This window comes from Drosophila biarmipes, chromosome 3R, assembly GCF_025231255.1.
Source record: "Drosophila biarmipes strain raj3 chromosome 3R, RU_DBia_V1.1, whole genome shotgun sequence".
Taxonomy (NCBI): Eukaryota; Metazoa; Arthropoda; class Insecta; order Diptera; family Drosophilidae; genus Drosophila; species Drosophila biarmipes.
In genome coordinates, this window is record NC_066616.1 from 27,753,588 (window position 1) to 27,771,823 (window position 18,236).

Here is an 18,236-nt window from a genome sequence, read left to right on the forward strand (position 1 = left end):
GTTAGCTGGGCTTAGCGTTTTTTGTTTATTTATTTTTATAGCATAGCATTTGTGTGCCCCGCCCGCGCATTGTCACTTTCCGCTGAAATGTTCGATTTCAATTGGAAATCGCTGGTACGTGTAAAAATATTTGTGCAACTGACTGCGTTTTTCTTTTGGGCAGTTTCTGTGTCTGTAACTGTTACTGTTTCTGTTTCTGATTGCTGCCTTTGATGCATTTCAAATGAGTTGATTTATGGCAAGTTTTTGGCCGACTGAATGGCTGGCCAGCTGACTGGCTGACTGACTGACTGACAGAATGCCAAACTGACTAACTGACGGAGCTCTGCTAACTGGCTGGCTTGTGGCTGTCGCAGAGCATGAATGAAGGCTTGCTGATGTTGTGACAGCTCCAAAAACTGGCCAAAACTCACGGCCCAGGCACAGACATGTTAAACTGCTTTAATTACTCCAGCCAGCATGTGTACGTACCTATCTACATATGTACATATGGCTGATTTTTGGGCCATAGATTTATGAGAATTTAAGCCGCACCCAAATGGCAGTCACAGTTGCAGTCCCAGTTGCAGTCACAGCAATGTATCTGTGCCACTTTTGAGGAGAACTGCCCTTAGCCAAAAGGAAAGTTGGACAGGGACACACAGGGAACTTATCTGAACTGACCTGCAAATAGTTTTATTTCGACCATGGGGAAAACAGCACTTGACGCCCACGCGAACATGGGCCTACAAGAAAAAAAAAAAAGGTAGTAAGCAAGACAACTGGCCCACATGCTAACCTTAGCCTTTATTTTCCCTACTTTTTGCGGGAGGACTTTGATAAATTCCGCACAAACACACACGAGTACTTTGAATAATGAGGCGGGGGCCTTAACTGAGTTAGGGGGCATCAATCTGTCAACGCCGCGACGTCGTCGCATTCTGTTGCATGCGCATGCGCACAGTTTGAGTTCGATGGGCTGTATGCCACCGGCGGTCGGCCGCCAAAGAGGCGAACAGTCAAGACATCGCGTGCCGCCGGTTTCGCTCCTCCAGATCCGCAGCAGCAGCTCCGCAGCGGCAGCCTCACAGCCTCCCAGATCCGCAGCAGATCCGCGTGGGTCGTCGCAGTCATCGTCGTCTATCAATTAAACAAAGCGGCGCGGCGGCAGCAGCTTCCACATCAAATGCAAGGCCGGCACGGCTGCCAGGTACTACAGTATGTTGAGTAGGACTCGAAGCAGCAGACTCCAGACCCCAGTCTCGAGACCCCGGGTCCTAGTCTTGGACCCGATCCGTCCGGCCACCCAAAACGCTGCTCCAGTTGCCATTTGAGCAGCGCTTCCGCGCTCTCGGCCAACCAGTTTCCAGTTTATTTGCTGTTGTTTGCCGGCACTGCAAAAACTAATGCTAAGCATCGTTTTTTATGGCTGGTTAACATAAAGTGGGCATTATTCGTAAATGGATTTATAAGAAATTTGAAAAACAGGTGCCACTAAAAATGATGAGTGTTTCTTGATTGAAGAAGATGGGATTATTATCAACTAATGGTTTATGATTATTTTCACGAGTTTTTAATGCTTCAATATTAAATGTGCTTATTCATAGGACCTTAAAATTGTACAACATTTTTTGTGAATTATAATTGGATAGAAATTTATAATAAATTACGTGAATTTCATTGTAAAATGGGATTTAAATACTAAAATATGTGACATTCAATATGAAAATGGGAAAAAGTACTTTTGGATAACTTATGTAATTGAAGATAAGACATTTTATTTGAACGTTAAAATGTAAGTAAATAAAGGGAAAATTAAATACTGTCAAATATTTTAGTGCAACTTATGTAGTTTTAGAATCTTTTTTTTTAATTTTTTAAATTTATTGGATCCCTAAAACTTTGAGTCCTCTTTCTAATCCCCGATATTTTCCCCAGTGCACCCGTTTTGTTTGACTTGGTTTGGTTTCGTTTCGTTTTGTGTGTTTCGCGGGTCTCGTGCAGGACAAACATGGAGCATTATTTAACGACACAATTCGTGCAACTCCCACGCATGCAAACAGCAACTCCAAACAAAACAAAGCCCCCCCTGCCCCGCTTTTAGCCGAAAAAAACGAAGCGAAAAGCTACAAAACTGAAAGCGAAAAATGCGAATTGAGGGTCTGAGGTCCCCGGGCCGATGGCTGATGGCTGGGCTCTTAACTGGGCTCTTAACTGATGGCCCAGCGACCGAAATTGGCGCAAAAATGTCACCAGGCTGCACTCCCAGTTGGATTTTGGGTGGATCGGGGGAATCTCGCACAGCCATCGATCATCGCAGCCGGCCGAAATGTCAAATTGGTTTATCAGCCCACAGGAAAGGCGGCTTTAATGTCAGTTTAGCAATTTGACAAATGACTTGCGATAATAAAAATGCTAAAAATGTGGCACGTTGCATGTGCCTCACGCTGATCCGCTGAAAGCAGCAGCGTTCGATGAACCCTGGCCTAGACTATGCCATGCTGCTACCATATGCAATCGCGAGCAGCTAATCGGCGATAAAGCCGCAGCTTGTTAGCTTGTTAAATCACATGTAAGCGTGGCTAAGTTCGAAGATTGACGATCGCACATCGCGGCCATCGCTGGACATTCATAAATGAGCAATCGCCGGCCTGTATCTGTATCGCATTTCAGTGACTGCAGAGACTGCAGTTCGGCAGCTCAGCGGCTCGGCGGCTCGGCAGCTCAGCGGCTCGAACCACTGCCACAAATTACACGCAGCCCGGCGACAAGGGGCATTAATAATTGGCCAACTAAATGCCATATCGAAGTCGCCTGGCAAGTCTTATCAATAAAACTGTTTTAGCCGGCCACGCCCGCACACACGCACTCGCAGAAAAGCACCTCCCTGGACCTGCAGTCCCACACCCCAGCCTCCAAAGACTGCGATTCCGATTCAGATTCCGATTCCAGGATGACAAATTGCGCAAATCCATGAGATAGTTTTTGGCTCCTAGCATTTGCACGATCGCCCGGCCGTTGCATAATGTGCCGCTTAGATTCGTATCTGCTGCATGCGCCATGTTGTTGACTCAAAACGCTGTCAAAATGGCCAGCCAGAAATGATTCGTGCGATAAAGCGCCCAAAAAGACAACGGCAAACAAACAAATGCAGCAAATGCAGCCAATGTTGCAAGTTGGGCTAGGCCTGGGCCCCACTGCTCCACTGACCGGCGGTCAGGCATGGACATTTAATAAACATTTTTGCACCATTTTTCAGCCGCCCGTTTGGCTGCTGCGACTGCCGCTGTCACTTCTGCTAATGGCCATCGTTAGCTGGTCATCGCCGGCCGGGCTTATCAATTTATCAGCCCCGACTCGGCGGCAATTAGCCGGTCTAAGCGTCTAATTATGTTGCGCCTGCACAAGCAGATACAAATGCTGATCGATGGCGGGGCTCCAGCCCCTGCAGATGGATGGGCAGTCGCCGCAAAGGAGCAGATGGCGATAGCCGAGAACATGGCAATGCTCTTGGCCGGGCTAAGCACCTGACTTGGCCCGAGATCTGGCCCGGAAGACCCCGTTTTTCGGTAGATGCGCGGCAGTTGAGGTGTTCTTTTGTAGGTTTCTGTGGGAGGTAGAACAAGATGCTATTCTTATATGTATATATATCTATGTTTTTAGAGCCTGTAAAAAATAACTGAAATAAAAAGTATTAGAATCGCCAGTTTTTAATTTAATTTAATCAGATATTTAAAAAATGTAATTTGTGGATTTCTGCAGGCATTGAAAAAAGTCTCTGAAAATTAATATATTGTAAACGTTTTTTTATGTAAAATGCAATTTATTTTAAAGTTCCTAAGCCTTCAGTTTGTGTTCCCCATCGATATACAAAGGTAACCACCGGAAACCATCTATCTTTGGCAAAGCACATTGCACTCTTTCGAGGTTTTTTCGCATAGAGAGTATAAATATAAACAAATAGGTATCTACAAAAAATAACAAGTATCATATATCATTAACAGGGTCTTCCTGCCCCATCTATTCCCAACCGCTGGTCAAACGTAGGTCCCTGTAGAGCTGCTCGAAGAACCGGCACTCCTGCTCCGAAAGGGTCAGCACCAGCGTGTCCAACTCATTCTCAGGGACTGGATCCTCTGAAGAGCTCTCACTCGGCGGAGGAGAAGGCTGGAGGTCCGCCCTGAAGTCGCGTCTGCAGAGTGGACACCGCGAGTCCTGACCCAGCTGCAAGTACCTCTGGAAGCAGTCCGTGCAGAAGGAGTGGCCGCAGGATATGCGGTGCGGAAGCCTCTGCTCATCTAAACAGAATATGCACGGGTTAGCGGTCATGGTCACAAGGTTTGAATCGGATTAGTAGGTTAGCTCGCGTACTGGATGCACTTGTATCACTGGCTTGGACTACAAAATATAAGGACACACATTAAAGGGACGTCGCTCAGCTCGCAAAGGCAGAATTTCCTTTAAGGGTTACCAGCTAGATTAATTGACAACTCATGGCCTTCTGAAACTTTTTATATATTAAATCATTTCGCTAAGATTTTGTTTATCATATAAAATAAAGACGCCATAGAAGGATTTTTAAGTTAGTTGATTTATTTAGCATGAACACAGAGCATGACAATGAAAGACCCCCAAAAAAAGCTGGGGCTGTCACGTGGTCGTGTTGCGATATCTGACTTACTGCCGACTTGTATCGATAACATTGTTAGCCAAGGCAACACCTCGGCACTTCATCCCAGCTGCACCCAGTTCTTGATGAAGTTCTCATTGAGATCGTGTTCGGATCGCCGCAGCCCGTTCCCAGGCAGCTCTTTTGCATAATTCCATTTAATCTCGGCCAGAGTTGAGGGCAATTTTCAATTTGCCTTGCCGACGACGCTCCTGTGGCTGTGTTATTGTTAATACTTGCCAGTGCTGCCATTGTTGTTGCCGTGTTGGGCTGTATGTTGTTGCCATTCAAATTGCATTCAAATCAATTACATTCGAACTAAACATAATTCATGTGGTATGGGTTAATACAACAAATTACAACTGACATTTAAGCAGAAACATGAAACGGACAATTTAACATGAGCGCCGCAAAAGGGGGCAGCGGCGGCCGGAAAAAGCAAAATAAAATGAGACAAAGGCAACTTTTTGGGGCTGACTGCCTGGCTGGCTGGCTGGCTGGCTGGCATCATATGCAGCCGAAAAAAGGCCAAAAAGATACGAAAACAGAATTCAACTTGAGCCTCGAGTTGGCCCAGCCGCGGCCGGCAATCAAGGCATAAAGCTGAGTGACCTTCAGTATCCGCAAAATTAAAATAAACAAAAAGACTGTAAAAGGCACGAAAAAAGTGCAGCCCCACACACAGGCTGAACAACAATAAAATTCTTTTCTCACGATTGTTGACTTTAACACTTGCAGGGGAAAAATGGCCAAAAAGCCACGCAAAAAGTTTCGAGCGCGAGGGTGCTCCAAGAAATGTTGTGAGAATTCAAAAGCTCTTTTTAAAATGGTTACCAATTTACATAAATTTCGAAGATGCCAATTTATTTGATGATTTAGTCAGAACCAATCTTTATTTTACTGAATTTATGAAATTATTTTATGAAATCCTTGTGCTGTAATGTAAGATAGATACTGTCCCTCTTTTTTCCTGGAATTTAAAGTTGAAAAACAATTTTTTTCTGTAGTTAAAATATAGTAAAATTTCTCCGAGTGTACTCGTATTCACTGTCATTGCCTGCGAGTGAGAAATAAGCCCCGGCACAATGAAAATGAGCCACTGCTACTGGGAAGTGGTTTTCGCTGATCTTGCGACAAATTTGCAAGCGGCGATCTTCAGGCGGAAGACGTTGAACTGCTCCACATGCATTTCAATGGAAGGCTCAATCGAAGTGGAGATAAATGTTCTGGCCAGCTTTTGTTTTACTTAATTTTATGTGCTTTGCATACTTTTGCAGGCGAATGGCATTAAGCATTTTGCCAGCGTGCCGGGCTCATTTATTCGCTGCACTCGGTTTATCGATTGAATGCATTCTGGCTTTTGCCTGCTGCAATTAAGTGAAATTTATGTTACTGCTGGTTCGTCGCTTAAGTCTTTTGTTTGCGGGTCGCGCGCCGAGGCACGTAAATTGCCAAAAATCCAAAAAAAAGCGTCGCAAAAAATGTGTTTCCTACTTAGCGTGGGCAGACAGTAAGCCGGCTCTGGCTCACATTGGCCATCCTGGACTGGTCCCCAGCCCCATCAGCTCCTCCAGCTCCATCGGCTCCTCATTCCTCATTTAATCCGCCGCGTTGGTGGCGTGCATACATAATGCATAATTACCGGTTTCACTTTTCTCTCTCTCGTCTGCGATTATCTTGGCATGCCTTGGCGTTTTTATTCCACCGTACAGATACTATATTTTACTTACAGGCATTGCGGTTTTATTGCCTCGTTCGTATGGTTTCTTAATTTTTAATTTTTATGATGTGTTAATGGATATTTTTGTGACATGACCTCCTGGCGTGCCGTTGTCGTTCGTCAAGCTCTGTCTGCCAGTATTAAGTTCAAAGCCTCCGAGGGGGGAGGGAATGGGAAAAGGGGCGACCAGGAGCAGGAATCCCAGCTGGGCATTATGCAATCTCGGCCTCTGTAATTGAAGCTATTTAAAGCTCGTTACATGGGCAAGGACAGCGCTGCAGACGACAAGGGCGTTCATCCCTGAAGAGGGGCTGTCAATCAGGCCGAGTGACGTGGTTCGGCCAGCGGGCGCTAGGTGGCGCCGCCACTAGCCATCTCCCATTTGGCCAATCATCGCGGTTAAGTGAGCTCCACGCAACCGAATGTGACCCAATTCCTTGGCTTCCCGGCTGGCGGGGATCGCCTTGTCGCTCAAATTGCACGCACAGGGCCCTCGGACCTGGACTGATTACAGGGCCCAGGGCATGCAATTTGCATCAATAAAACTGCGGTCCGGCGAGCTGGTATCTGCGATCTGCCTTTTCTGCTGTAGGTCAGTTTGGAAAATGCAAGAAAAAAGAGCAAGAGCAGTGCAAGCGTTGATTTGTTGCCTGCTCCTGCATTCTGGGCCTTCAATCAAGTGACGATGGGCGCAAACGAGCAGCAGATGGACTCCCGGCATCCTGGGCTCCTAAAACCTGCCCCACCCCCTGGCCACTTTCATCTTGGCCGCGTCTCAGCCGAAAGCTCCTCTTATCGGATAAGAGCCGGGCCGCTGATTTGACGGGTGTCGGAGCCACTTGATCGGCCAATAATTACTTTCTCTGCGGTCTGTTATTGATTTCGGCTGATTGCCGCCATAATTTTATTATGCATCATTAAGATAACTCTGCCTCGGTCGTTTGCAAATTGTTTACAGCCTATGGAATCATCTTGAAAATGCCCAAATCCCCACCCATCGCATTTCGATCCGAATCTGAGATCATTTTCACAGGCCGCCAAAGTAAGACTTTCCAAAAAGCCAAAGCCCAAAACATTATTATGTGCAAATGTGAAAGGGCCCGTTGAAAAAGCCATCAAGAAGTTGGGCTGGAAATAAAATTACACATTTGCTTATTGGTCATTTGAATAGAAGGCTCGTATAAATGTGCTTTTTTATGGTCTTAATTTCGGCACAGCTATATTGCCTAGTTAGTACAAGCCGATTTTTAGGCCTTTGAACTCTCTGGTCAGGCATCCAGCTTCGTCAGAAAACAATCAAGCATGAAGGTTATAATTTTGAAAAATTAAGACGGCTTTTTTTATGTGGAACTCGTTAAAGCTACCATGAAGGATAAGCATGCAAAAATTGAACTTCAACTGAAAGTGACTTTATGCATTTAAGTTTCTAAAGCTTCTTTGATGAATGATCTATAATTTTCTAAACGGTTACAAAATCGATGACAAACGTTGATCTTTTCGTAAGAGCCCTTGCCATTTTAAAGCACTTACTTACAAAACACTTGTGTATCAAGTGGAAGCTTAAACCTTATTGTTGAATTTCTTTTGTGTCAGTCGAAGCCCGTTAAATTAACTTCACTTCACATCAGAAATCCAGCAAAATAATATAAATTTACGGACGCGAGAGAAGAAACTGCATCTTCTCCGCAGACTTGAAGTGTTATTTTTTGACAGTTCGGACGTCAACTTTAAAGTGAGATCTGTCATAAAAGAGCCTGTGCCGCTTTTGACTTTGATATTTTTTTGGCGGGTCTCCGCGATATGGCGCAGAAAAAAGGCAGCGAGACTTGCAACTGCCCAAAAATGTATGCAGATTTTTAATTAAAGCGCGTTATCAACAAAGCCGGGCCACAGAGAAATGACCAAAATATACAAAAAAAATCGCAAAACCGGTTGACCCGATAGCCAATTTGGTGGGGACCTCAGAGCCGACATTTTGAACGTCTTGGAGTGGCACTTCCTTAATTGGAGCAAGCATAACAACAAGTGCAAGCGCTAATTTATTATGTTATTTAATAAATACAATTAATTAGGGGGCAGGGGCAAGAGGCAAGCCGCTCAACGAGCTAAGGCCACCTAAAAATTACTTAATAATTCCCATCAAAAATAATTAATTTCAATATTATTCAAGCAGAGAGTGGAGCTGAGTGGAGCGGTTTAAGGCCCGCGGCTGGGCAGCGCAGTCATCAAGTTGGGCATGTCAGCGGCAACGGCGTGTTAAGCATTATTTTCGGCCTGCCCTTAACCCCTCCCTGGCCAATTGCGACATAAAAATGCTTATTACTTACAACAGAACATGCAGCACGCCCAGAGGCGACTCACAATTATATGTACATTCTGGTTATATACGATATTGTGGGGCCTCCTTGCCCCCCTTTAACCCCTCGGTGGCCATTCCGAGTAACTTAAATCAATTGCGGCATATAGCGGCAAGGCTCAAGCTGCGACCTGGCCCAAAGAAGATCCCGCTCCGTTCGCTACGCCTGAGTAATTTCGCCTTTTTGGCGGCTTTTGTCCTTAGTGGCAAATGACTTCGAGATGCGACTCCTGGCCGGCGGTTTATGGCATTTTATGCTACTTATGCAGCGCTGCTGCGTCCCCGAATGACCGTAATTAATCAATTTGGCCAAAATGGCAGTGCGGCGGCAGCGGAGGGGGCTTACAGATTGGTCAACGGCAACAACGTCCGTGTAATAACAATGAAAACAGCGTGTGTTGCTGCCCGACCGGCTTGTACTGTACTCATGCATATCCGCACACCATAAATTATGTTCGCACAGGGTTAAGCGCATTATTTAAGCATTCATCACGCGCTCTCCCCGATCCCATTGCTCGGCCTCAGCTTCGGTTTCAGGTCCAGCTCGAAGTCCCAGTCCCAGTCTGAGCCTGAACCTGAGCCTGAGTCCCAGTTCCGCAGCGAGCTGGAATCCCCATTGGCCACCGTTGCCGTGTAATAATTTTTGAAATTTATGTAAACAGTGTTGATTATGGATGAGTTATGTAGCATGTTCTACCTTTTGTTTTGTTCGCACTGCCGGCCGCAGTTAATTTTAAGCTTGTTTTGCAACTTCGTTTATCAGCTCCCGGCCTCCGGATCTCCGGGCCAAAAGCCACCTGAGTCATCCTCGCAATTGATGTCTTTATTAGGCAGTCACTGTCGCCACTTGGCTGTCAAATTTTGGGTTTGAGGAGTTATGATTGCGGTTAAAAAAGGATTATTTGGGGAGCCTCAAACCACTTGTGTTTCTAATTTCTCAATGTCTGGTTAGGGTTCCAGTTTGTTGTCTGTCTGAGAAAGTTAACTTGAAGTTAAATCGTTCAGCAGGACAATTTTGTTTTCTGAATGTAAAATATATGTCACAAGCCAGGAACCTAATGTTTATCAAACAGCAATTAAACTAAAAGTTAACATGACATTGAGAAATCGATCCTATCTTAAACCACCACTTCCCTTCCCTTCATCTTCCCTTTATAAAATCATCAAAAGTACTTCATTGACCACCAAGACTTGCTCCAGTTTCCGGGGCCCATTTGCAGATGGGTCCACCATGTCTCTCCATGTTGGCATGTCAATCCTGAGGAGCATTCGACATGGTTAGCCTGACAAACGGACCACGTTCATGCATTGTTCGCGTGTTTGTGCAGCACATTAAAAATTACACGAGAAATTGTTTGGCACAACTGGCAAACGTTTTTCGGGGGTTTGCCGAGGGAATTATGACCCGCGGGGCCAAGTGGCTGCAGTGGAGTGGAGTGTAGTGGAGTGCAGCCATTTGGGTGGCGCCTTTTGTCTTCGAAACGTGCCACAGTCGGAGGCAAAGTCGCGGTGGAAGTCGCAAACAGTGTGCCACATGCGGTGCTCGTTGCCTGCAACGGTTCATGCGCGAATAATATTTTAATTCTGTCGATCAGCCGGCACGTTTCGTCGAAGCCAATCACACAAAAAGCCCGGGCGGCCATAGACATTTATGTCTCGTTTGCCCCTCTGCGAATGTGCCCCCCAGAGTCAAAAGGCCCAAAATGCCCGAGAGCGACGCATGTCACCAGGGGTAGTGGGTGCTCGACTGCGGCTAATGGGGCTCTTAAGCCTGTGAGCTGATAAAAGCGACAAAACATTTAACAAGTAATTAAACATAAAGCGCGCCCCACATGACTGCCTGGCTGCTTGGTTCTACTCAGCGGCCGCGGTGCCCCGAAAACTGGGTTAAGGACGCTGCTGCTCAGCACTCAGCACCACTGCACCACCGAGCCAGTGAGCCAGCGAGCCACCAAGCCACTGAACCACCATTCTGCGCTCCACCCCTTGGGACAGCCCCCGCCTTTGGCAGCCAACATTCATTTCGATTTCGTTTGCACTCCTATTTATTTTTTCGTTCCGATTTTTATTTTTGCTATTTTGCTTTAATTTTTTTCGGGTGAGTTGTAATAGAGTTGCTGAAATTTGGCATTGTATTTATGGCCCGGGCACAGGCACAGGCACAGGCACAGGCATACCAGGCATCTGACCCACACCCACATTTCATTAGGTATCCACCCTGGGAGCGGTGATAAATGCGATAATAAATATTCAAGTTGTTTTTCTGTGAGTGTTATAATTTAGTGTTGATTAGTTTGCGCAAATAAGAGTTATTGATTCAATTTCAATTAAAAGGATATGAATGTTTTTCTAGCTAGCGCCATGGCCCCATGAACACCCTCGATGTGAAATACTCACCCTAGTCGCCCACGAACAAAAGACTCAAGCAACGAACTTGTTTTTCGCAGATTATTTGTGTGTGTGCGTGCTTGTGTTGGGCAGTTTTTGGCACCTCTCGCATTGATATGGCCGGGTTATTAATGATGCCTAATGAGTGGGTTGGTCCCCAGTGCAACTGCTACCTGGCAGCGAGCGGGGCAATTATGTGTCATTTGTATGCACTCCCAGAGACCCAGGGACATGCAATTTTGGGTGTAGACTCAAACTAAAGCGTTTATTAACTTATTTTCGTAGGGGAACTTGGCTGCTCCCAGGTGTGTGGATAGTCGGGGCGAAGTACTACAAGGGCACCGAGTGCTGCCAGCGCAGGCGGCTCTGCCTTCCAGGTGTCTGATAGCCGGAACTGCAGAAGCACTTGGATTGGATCGAGCAGGAAACTGTAGGGGAAAGTTTTATTAGTCCAGACTCCAGTGATGAATGATTAAACGAACTCACAAGGGACAAAAACGATTACAAACTACAGCAACAGGGGGACGAAACACTGGACACGCCTAAGAGGCCTGATCGGAATGATTGTGGGACAGTTGACGCATGGTGAAGGTGGTTTCTGCTGGACGGAGGTCAATAAACAACATAATCTGAGAAGTATTTCCCCCTATCTCTTACCCGGTGTGCGGAATCCCTCCTGGATCTTGTAGATCTCATTTAACTCCCTGGCACTGCACAGTGGCGTGTCCACCTGAGTGGTTTCGTTAAAACGAGCATAGTCTATCTCGTAGGCCTGCAGATCCTTGTTGTACAGCACCACCGGATCGAAGCGGTGGCCCCAAAGGATCTCGGTGTTAATGTAGCTGGACCTGGCCTGAGTGCTCTGGCCAGTGGACTCCACGGTGCCCTCGAGGATCACCACGATTTCGAATTTATCCTGCAGCATATCGGTGGCGTTCAGGTTGTACAGCGGCGAGTTCTCGTCGATCTTGTGCTCGATGACCATAGGCCAGATGAAGAACAAATCGGAGCCGGAGTCATCGGTGCCGATCTCCAGTTCCGTGAAGTACTGCGTCATCACCTCGCCCTCCTTGGTGCTCTTCGTTCTTATCAACTGGGCCCGCACTCCGGCTCCTATGATGTGGGACTTGCGCATGTCTCCCACCCGGAACATCAGGGAAAGACAGCCATCCCGCTGGCAAATGACAGCATGCTTGGAGAACAACAGAGTCTGAGCCCTTTGCTTGGCCCTCGTCATCTTGGCGAAGACAATGCCGGCCATAAAGGCGGATGACATCACGCCGTAGATGGACTGGAAGCACATCATGAAGATGGCCTCTGGACACTCGGGCGAAGTGGTCCTCACGCCATAGCCAATTGTGTGCTGCGTTTCGATGGAGAACAGGAAGCAGGAAGTGAAGCCGTCAATGGCAGACACACAGGGCGCCCAGCCAGATTCCTCTGGGAGATAAAGAAAATGTTGAAAATTTAAAGGGATTTTCGGAGACCTAACCCACCTTGGTTATCGGGCAAGTGGGGCTCCTCCAAATCTCCGTGTGTGTAGACAATTAGCCACCAGATGAGCGCGAAGAAGAGCCACGAGAGGATGAAGCTGAGGGCAAAGGCCAGGAGGGTCCACCGCCACTGCCAGTCCACCATGGTGGTGTACATGTCCTGCAGGAAGCGAACCCGCCGCCTTTGGAGGTGCTTCTGCACCACATTGCAGTCGCCGTTCTTGAACACCGCTCGCCGGCGAACTCTCCTCATGCTGCCAGGCCGGAAATTGCGAGATCTGCGGGTAGGAAAATAAAGTATTTTTATAGAAAGCCTAAAAGTGTGCAATCTTTTGAGTCATAATTCAATAATATCATCATGTCACCAATGAAATTTACCTAGAGAATAACAGTATCAAATTCTGTTAGGCAATAATTATTTTACATGAATAAAAATGGTATTGCAATTATATAATTAAGGGTATTAATAATAACTAATAGGGTTACGCCTGTGGAAAAGAGCAAGTTTATTGAAGTTCTTCACGAATATCGAAAAAGAAGTTATATCTTTTTCGGGGTGTTGTTATACTGTTAAGGAATTTTGGCAATACAAATTGGTAAGTCTATAAATTTGAAACTAAATATCCACTTTTCATCATGTTTTATTTAACCTATACTCTACCTTATCTACATTTGCCTGAACATCTTCAACCATCTTCCTCTTAACAAATGGCATTGAATATGATTTCTATGATTTATGCAAGTGTCAGATGAAATTGGATGTCTGGACATCGTGTTGTTTAATTTGTGCAAATTAAGTGTGCGCATTTGCAGTCGTTTGTTTTTGGCCTGGGCACACGAGAAGTGCATCTAATTAACGCCGCCAGCCGCGAATGCCAATGTCGCGATGTCGCAAGGCGGAAAAATCCGACAGATTGAGATCGTACTGCAGATTCAAAGCAATCCGATCCGCTCCTGCTTATGGCACTTAATTGCAGCTCACCCACAAATTGTTTGATTTATTACCTCAGCCTGTCACAGCAACGAATCTTTCAGAGGGCTGGATGCAACGGCCGACGGCAAACACCCACATGACCCGGCATTTCTCGGCTGCCAATTGCCTTAACCCCACGTTGACACTGGCACATGTCGATTAATTGGCATTGTGCCGATTGCATTAATGCCCGCTAATCAAATTTAGAGCTCAGCTGGCTAAATTTGTGCCAGATGATTCATGCGTACGCTTTGAAGAGTGGCGGCCTCTATTAAGTTCATTATTGAGCGGCCCACGCAATAGACAAAAAACAAGAAAGATACAAAAAAAAAAAAAAAACTGGGAAAGAGGAAGCTGGGCCTATCCAATGGAAAATCTTTTTGGCCAAGCGTTTAGCAGGTGACAGGTGTGAGAATAAGATGCCATCGAGATTCGGAGGAGACAAAAAGATCGAGTGCCCGGCCTAATGGATCGCATTCGTAACGCGCCCTTAAATCATTTGCCCTGCAATCTGCAGTCCACAAAACAAACTGGAACCCGTGGGCGTAGCCGTATAAATTACAACCGCAAACGGCGGGCGGCATTCTGCTAATCAGCTAGACAAAAAGCCCAAAAGATGCGCAACGTGACACGGACGCACTGCGATGATGATACGGGCGGTAATGTGATGGAGCGACTGTCGGCAAGTTCAAGTTGAATGTCAGGCCCCTTGACGAGCTAATTACTGGGCGGAAAGCCGGCGGAACTCTGAGTAATTGGGTAATTGTTGCCCCAAGCTCCTATTTTTGCTTTCGCGGGTTTCCTTGGTTTGTGTTTGGGATATAGGAAATCCGGTTGCAAAAGGAATGAAGGGGAGAAGTATTAAACTAAAGTGCATTTCTGTTTGCTAGAAACAATTATGAATTAGTTTTTCAAAGCCTCTCTTCCTATGAAAATTTTAAACTAATCTTTCAACACTTGCTAAGAGAGCTACTTTCCGTTTTAAATAGATTTTCTTTAAAGAAAAGTACTTTCATTAATTGTATCTTGGCAATGGCAATAATTGTTCTACACACGTTGAACCTAAATCACTTCAAAAATTGCTCGCACTTCGTCAAGTATTGCTCTTTTTCCAAACCCTGAATCGATTTCAAATCTTTTCGGATACACTTCAACACTAGCTTGGCTAACTCGCACCCTTTGGCCAGCGAGTGGCTGGATCCCTTGAGCGCCTCATAGTAGACGCCCGCCTGCGAGGGCGTGTGCGAGATGCCGCGCATGTACTGGCGCTTCCACTCCTTCATGTGGGCGAAGGTCTCCTCCTCCTTGTCGCCGCCCACCAGGGTCTCGGCATCGGCGGGGTCCTGCAGGACCTGGACATCGCTGAGCGGCACCTGCATCTCGCTGAAAAGACGTTCTAACTTCGCGGTGCTGAACGAAACTGAAGCTCCTCGCCACACGAAGCCGCCCAGGCCGACACGACGTTAAAGTGGTCTGAGTTGGCCCAAGCAATTAGAGCCGCTCTAACTAACCGGCACTTATTGACCCAATCACTTAGGCCGGGTAAATAGCTTAGAAAATGGTAGTTGGCCACTCACCTGCAGCTCGGCTGGGAGCGCGGAAAGGCGCTCGCCTTGCCATTGGGGGACAGGCCATAGAAGCTGGCCGGCCGGTTGGGCACTATGGTGATGGGATAGGATTGCGGATTGCTGATCACACTGTCCAGGGAATCGGGATCCGCCTCGATGGCCTTCTTCAGGGGTTGGGCGGCCTTGTCGCCGCCATTGGCCTGGGTGGTTGTAGTTGTGGTGGGCGCCGCCGAGTGGGTGGAGAAATTGAATCGCATCTGTGGGAGGTCGGGCGGAGGAGTTGCCTTTTCAATTAATCTATTTGGCAGCCGTAACTCAAGCGTCGAGTGGGCAAACAGAAACTTGTGATAAGTGCAACCCAGGTGCGAGAAATCTATTTTCCTTTTTTGCCAGTGCTGTCAGCTGATTCTCACAGATCTTTGCGGTTTGCTGGCAAAGTAAACTCTTAGATATTTTATCAGTTTAATTTATTTGTGGCTTAAATAGCAAACATTTGCCATCTCATTCAAGCATATAAATAGCTTGAAATCTCTATAATTGTTGGGGTCTTTTAAGGGCCAATGAATAAACTACAGAATATTGGTATCTAGAATTCTAACCACTTCCGTAAGCTGTTTGAATTTTCACACCTTTCTGCACTTTTCACAAGATCTGAGGCAAACACTTTTCGTACATGAAAGTTATATGAAAATTCAGAGCACGCACCGTGGATTTTAATCTGAATTTCGAGCGATTGGCACGTTTTGGCTTAAGTAATTTTAGCACCTCCTAAGAGTTCATTTAATTGACACCTTTCAACCGATTAAACGTTAGCTGACCATTGATTCGCTAAAGAGCTTCAATATGTTTTGGAAACAATATAGTATAATAATAATTTAAGAGCTCTGCGGAATTGTTTCTGGTTTCTAGTCGCGTGTCGTTTCAGGAATGAGACAATCTGAGGCTGTGCGATCACAGTCCGCCGAAGCCGCAGCCACAAAGCGACTGTCACAGCGAGATCTACGGATCCGCAAGTCCGACCAATGGATTAAATGACGGCCGACTGAAAGAACATTTTTCCAACTAAACAAAAGTTGTGAACAGAAAGCGTCGAGCTGTAAATGAACACACACACACATGGGGTAGAGAGAAAATTACACACTGCAAATACCCGGCGATTCTCTCACAGATACTGTTACTAAAAGATACAGCTTGTGGCTTTGCCGCGGAATAAGTTCAATTGGAATGATTCGTAAATTGAAAGCGAAGCGGAAGATAAGTGCGATAAGCTCATCTTATCAACGAAATCAGAAGGCAAGACACTTCTCAATGCAGTCGACCTTGAGGCTGTGACGAGGAAGGAAGGGGTGGCATTTGCCTGATATTTTGTATGCCCCTCATGAAGTGTCGCCATATCGATGGGTTGGTCCGGAAAGTTCTGATTTATCAGACGTACTGGGCTCTCCGCTTAAATAGACAGCGCAAACAATGGCCCTCGTTTGTATTTTGTATCTTGACTCGGATTCGAGCACAAGGTGTCGTATACGTAATATCCGAGTGTTTACCCCCGGACTCACGCGCATTTCGGCTGCATTGTGCAAACACAAATAATAAATAAATTGTGACGTTAATGGCCGAGATATATCCAAACACATATCACTGTGCAGTCATCGGTAAAGTCATGCGTAGTTGACTTTCAACGGCATCAAGCCAATTAAAACCATTCACCAGGCCATAAATCTTGTCCCTTTGTGAGGTGCCTAAACTATTTTAATTTATTGATAACCTAAACAAATCTGAAGGTACTGTGAATTTCACAAATGTTAATAACAAAGTTATTGGGCTAGAAAGGAAAGGAAGCATTTGGAAGAGGGTCACGCCCAGTGACCAAAGATCCACCTGGTAATCGTAGCCCGACCCTGCCACCAATTCAGGGGCCATGTAGCATGGGGTTCCGCAGTAGGAATGGAGTTTGCTGCCCCGGTAGTATGCTGATAATCCAAAATCAGCTATCTTGACCAATTGAAGCCTAATCCCGGAGCTCGGTGAAAAGCGTATCAGCAGGTTCTCGGGCTTAATATCCCGATGGATGATTTGCAACTGCTGCATGCGATTCAGTCCCGCCGCTGTGCTCCTCACCACAAATCTGGCATTTGCCTCCGACATGGAACCGTACTTCTGCAGCACCTCCTCCACATCCCAGTCCAGGTACTCCAACACCATGTAAATATACCTTTCCTCCTCCACGGAGTACATGAGCTCCACAATATTCGGGTGCGACTGCAGGCGCCGCAGGACATCCGCCTCTATATAGGGATCCTCGCAGGTGTAGTTCATGTACTGCTTGTTCACCATCTTCACGATGCAATTCATCCGGCTAGCCCTCGTCCTGCCACGACAGATCAGCGTCCTCGCAGTTTGCACCACGGGTTTCAGGTTACAGATGTAAAGCTGAATGGCCTCTGGCATATCCTGAGCCGTGATCTTCTCCAGGGTCCCTTCTCGTATCTTACGTTGATGCCAACGGCTTTGCAAGTCCATCTGCCTTTGGAAGTCCTTGTTAACGCAGTACTCGACCCAAGCCAACTCTTTGTACTGGCAGCAGCAGATCACAATGTCGCCCTCGCTGAAGCAGCCCAGCGATGTGAGGGGCAAGCCATCAATCCGCAGGATATTCTTGATGGCCGACCGCAGGACCACGTGGCGTCTTAGGGCCTCGGTGACTGCCTGCAGCAGGGCCTGGAAGTCCTTGAAGTGGCTCCTGGATATAGCCATGTTGACGCCCGGGAAGTAGCGGTCTCCATTCCGCAGGAAGCACACCCGCAAAGCCTTGGGGGGGCGGGGCTGCAGCCTCTTGGGCTGGAAAAACTTCTCTTTCTCCGACATTACGCGCCAAATTGTGGAAAAATATCAAAATTAAAGAGTTCAAAATAAAAAAAAAAAACTGTTTTACTATCCCTGCTGTCTAGGGGACCCTTCCTAGTTTTTAAAGCCTTTTGCTTGGCCCGCTGGGTTTCCATGCGGTAGACACACGGGGCTTTTCGCTCAATGCTCTTCCGTCATTCCCCAACCCCGAGTAATATATGCACGATCCACTAAATTGTGAATGGC

General features: G+C 46.6%; 3 protein-coding genes across 7 annotated transcripts; all 3 read right to left on the minus strand.

Annotated features, from left to right (window-relative positions):
• Positions 1-3,871: 3,871 nt before the first annotated feature.
• On the minus strand, positions 3,872-4,341 carry LOC108024471 (E3 ubiquitin-protein ligase TRIM50). Its single transcript, XM_017094391.3, has one exon. The coding sequence runs from the start codon at positions 4,306-4,308 to the stop codon at positions 4,000-4,002; it is 309 nt and encodes a 102-aa protein (XP_016949880.1). The 5' UTR covers positions 4,309-4,341; the 3' UTR covers positions 3,872-3,999.
• Positions 4,342-11,358: 7,017 nt separating this feature from the next.
• Positions 11,359-16,199, minus strand: LOC108024650 (G protein-activated inward rectifier potassium channel 3). 5 transcript variants are annotated; one of them, XR_001768173.2, is made up of 6 exons: positions 15,852-16,199; positions 15,156-15,403; positions 12,609-12,883; positions 11,770-12,552; positions 11,599-11,713; positions 11,359-11,540 (listed from the first exon to the last, which is right to left on the minus strand). XR_001768173.2 is itself a non-coding variant. In XM_017094708.3 (5 exons), the coding sequence occupies exons 2-5, from the start codon at positions 15,401-15,403 to the stop codon at positions 11,443-11,445; spliced, it is 1,404 nt and encodes a 467-aa protein (XP_016950197.1). In that variant the 5' UTR covers positions 15,852-16,199; the 3' UTR covers positions 11,359-11,442. The 5 variants fall into 5 exon arrangements, 2 of the variants coding, with proteins under 2 accessions (XP_016950197.1, XP_016950198.1); XR_001768174.2 differs by having other exon boundaries at positions 11,599-11,710; positions 15,852-16,197; XR_001768175.3 differs by lacking the exons at positions 15,156-15,403; positions 15,852-16,199 and adding an exon at positions 14,755-14,983 and having other exon boundaries at positions 11,599-11,710.
• Positions 16,200-16,873: 674 nt separating this feature from the next.
• On the minus strand, positions 16,874-18,113 carry LOC108024334 (serine/threonine-protein kinase GG21441). The gene has a single exon (XM_017094235.3). It carries the CDS (start codon positions 18,009-18,011, stop codon positions 16,896-16,898), a length of 1,116 nt encoding a protein of 371 aa, XP_016949724.2. The 5' UTR covers positions 18,012-18,113; the 3' UTR covers positions 16,874-16,895.
• Between the last annotated feature and the right edge of the window lie 123 nt (positions 18,114-18,236).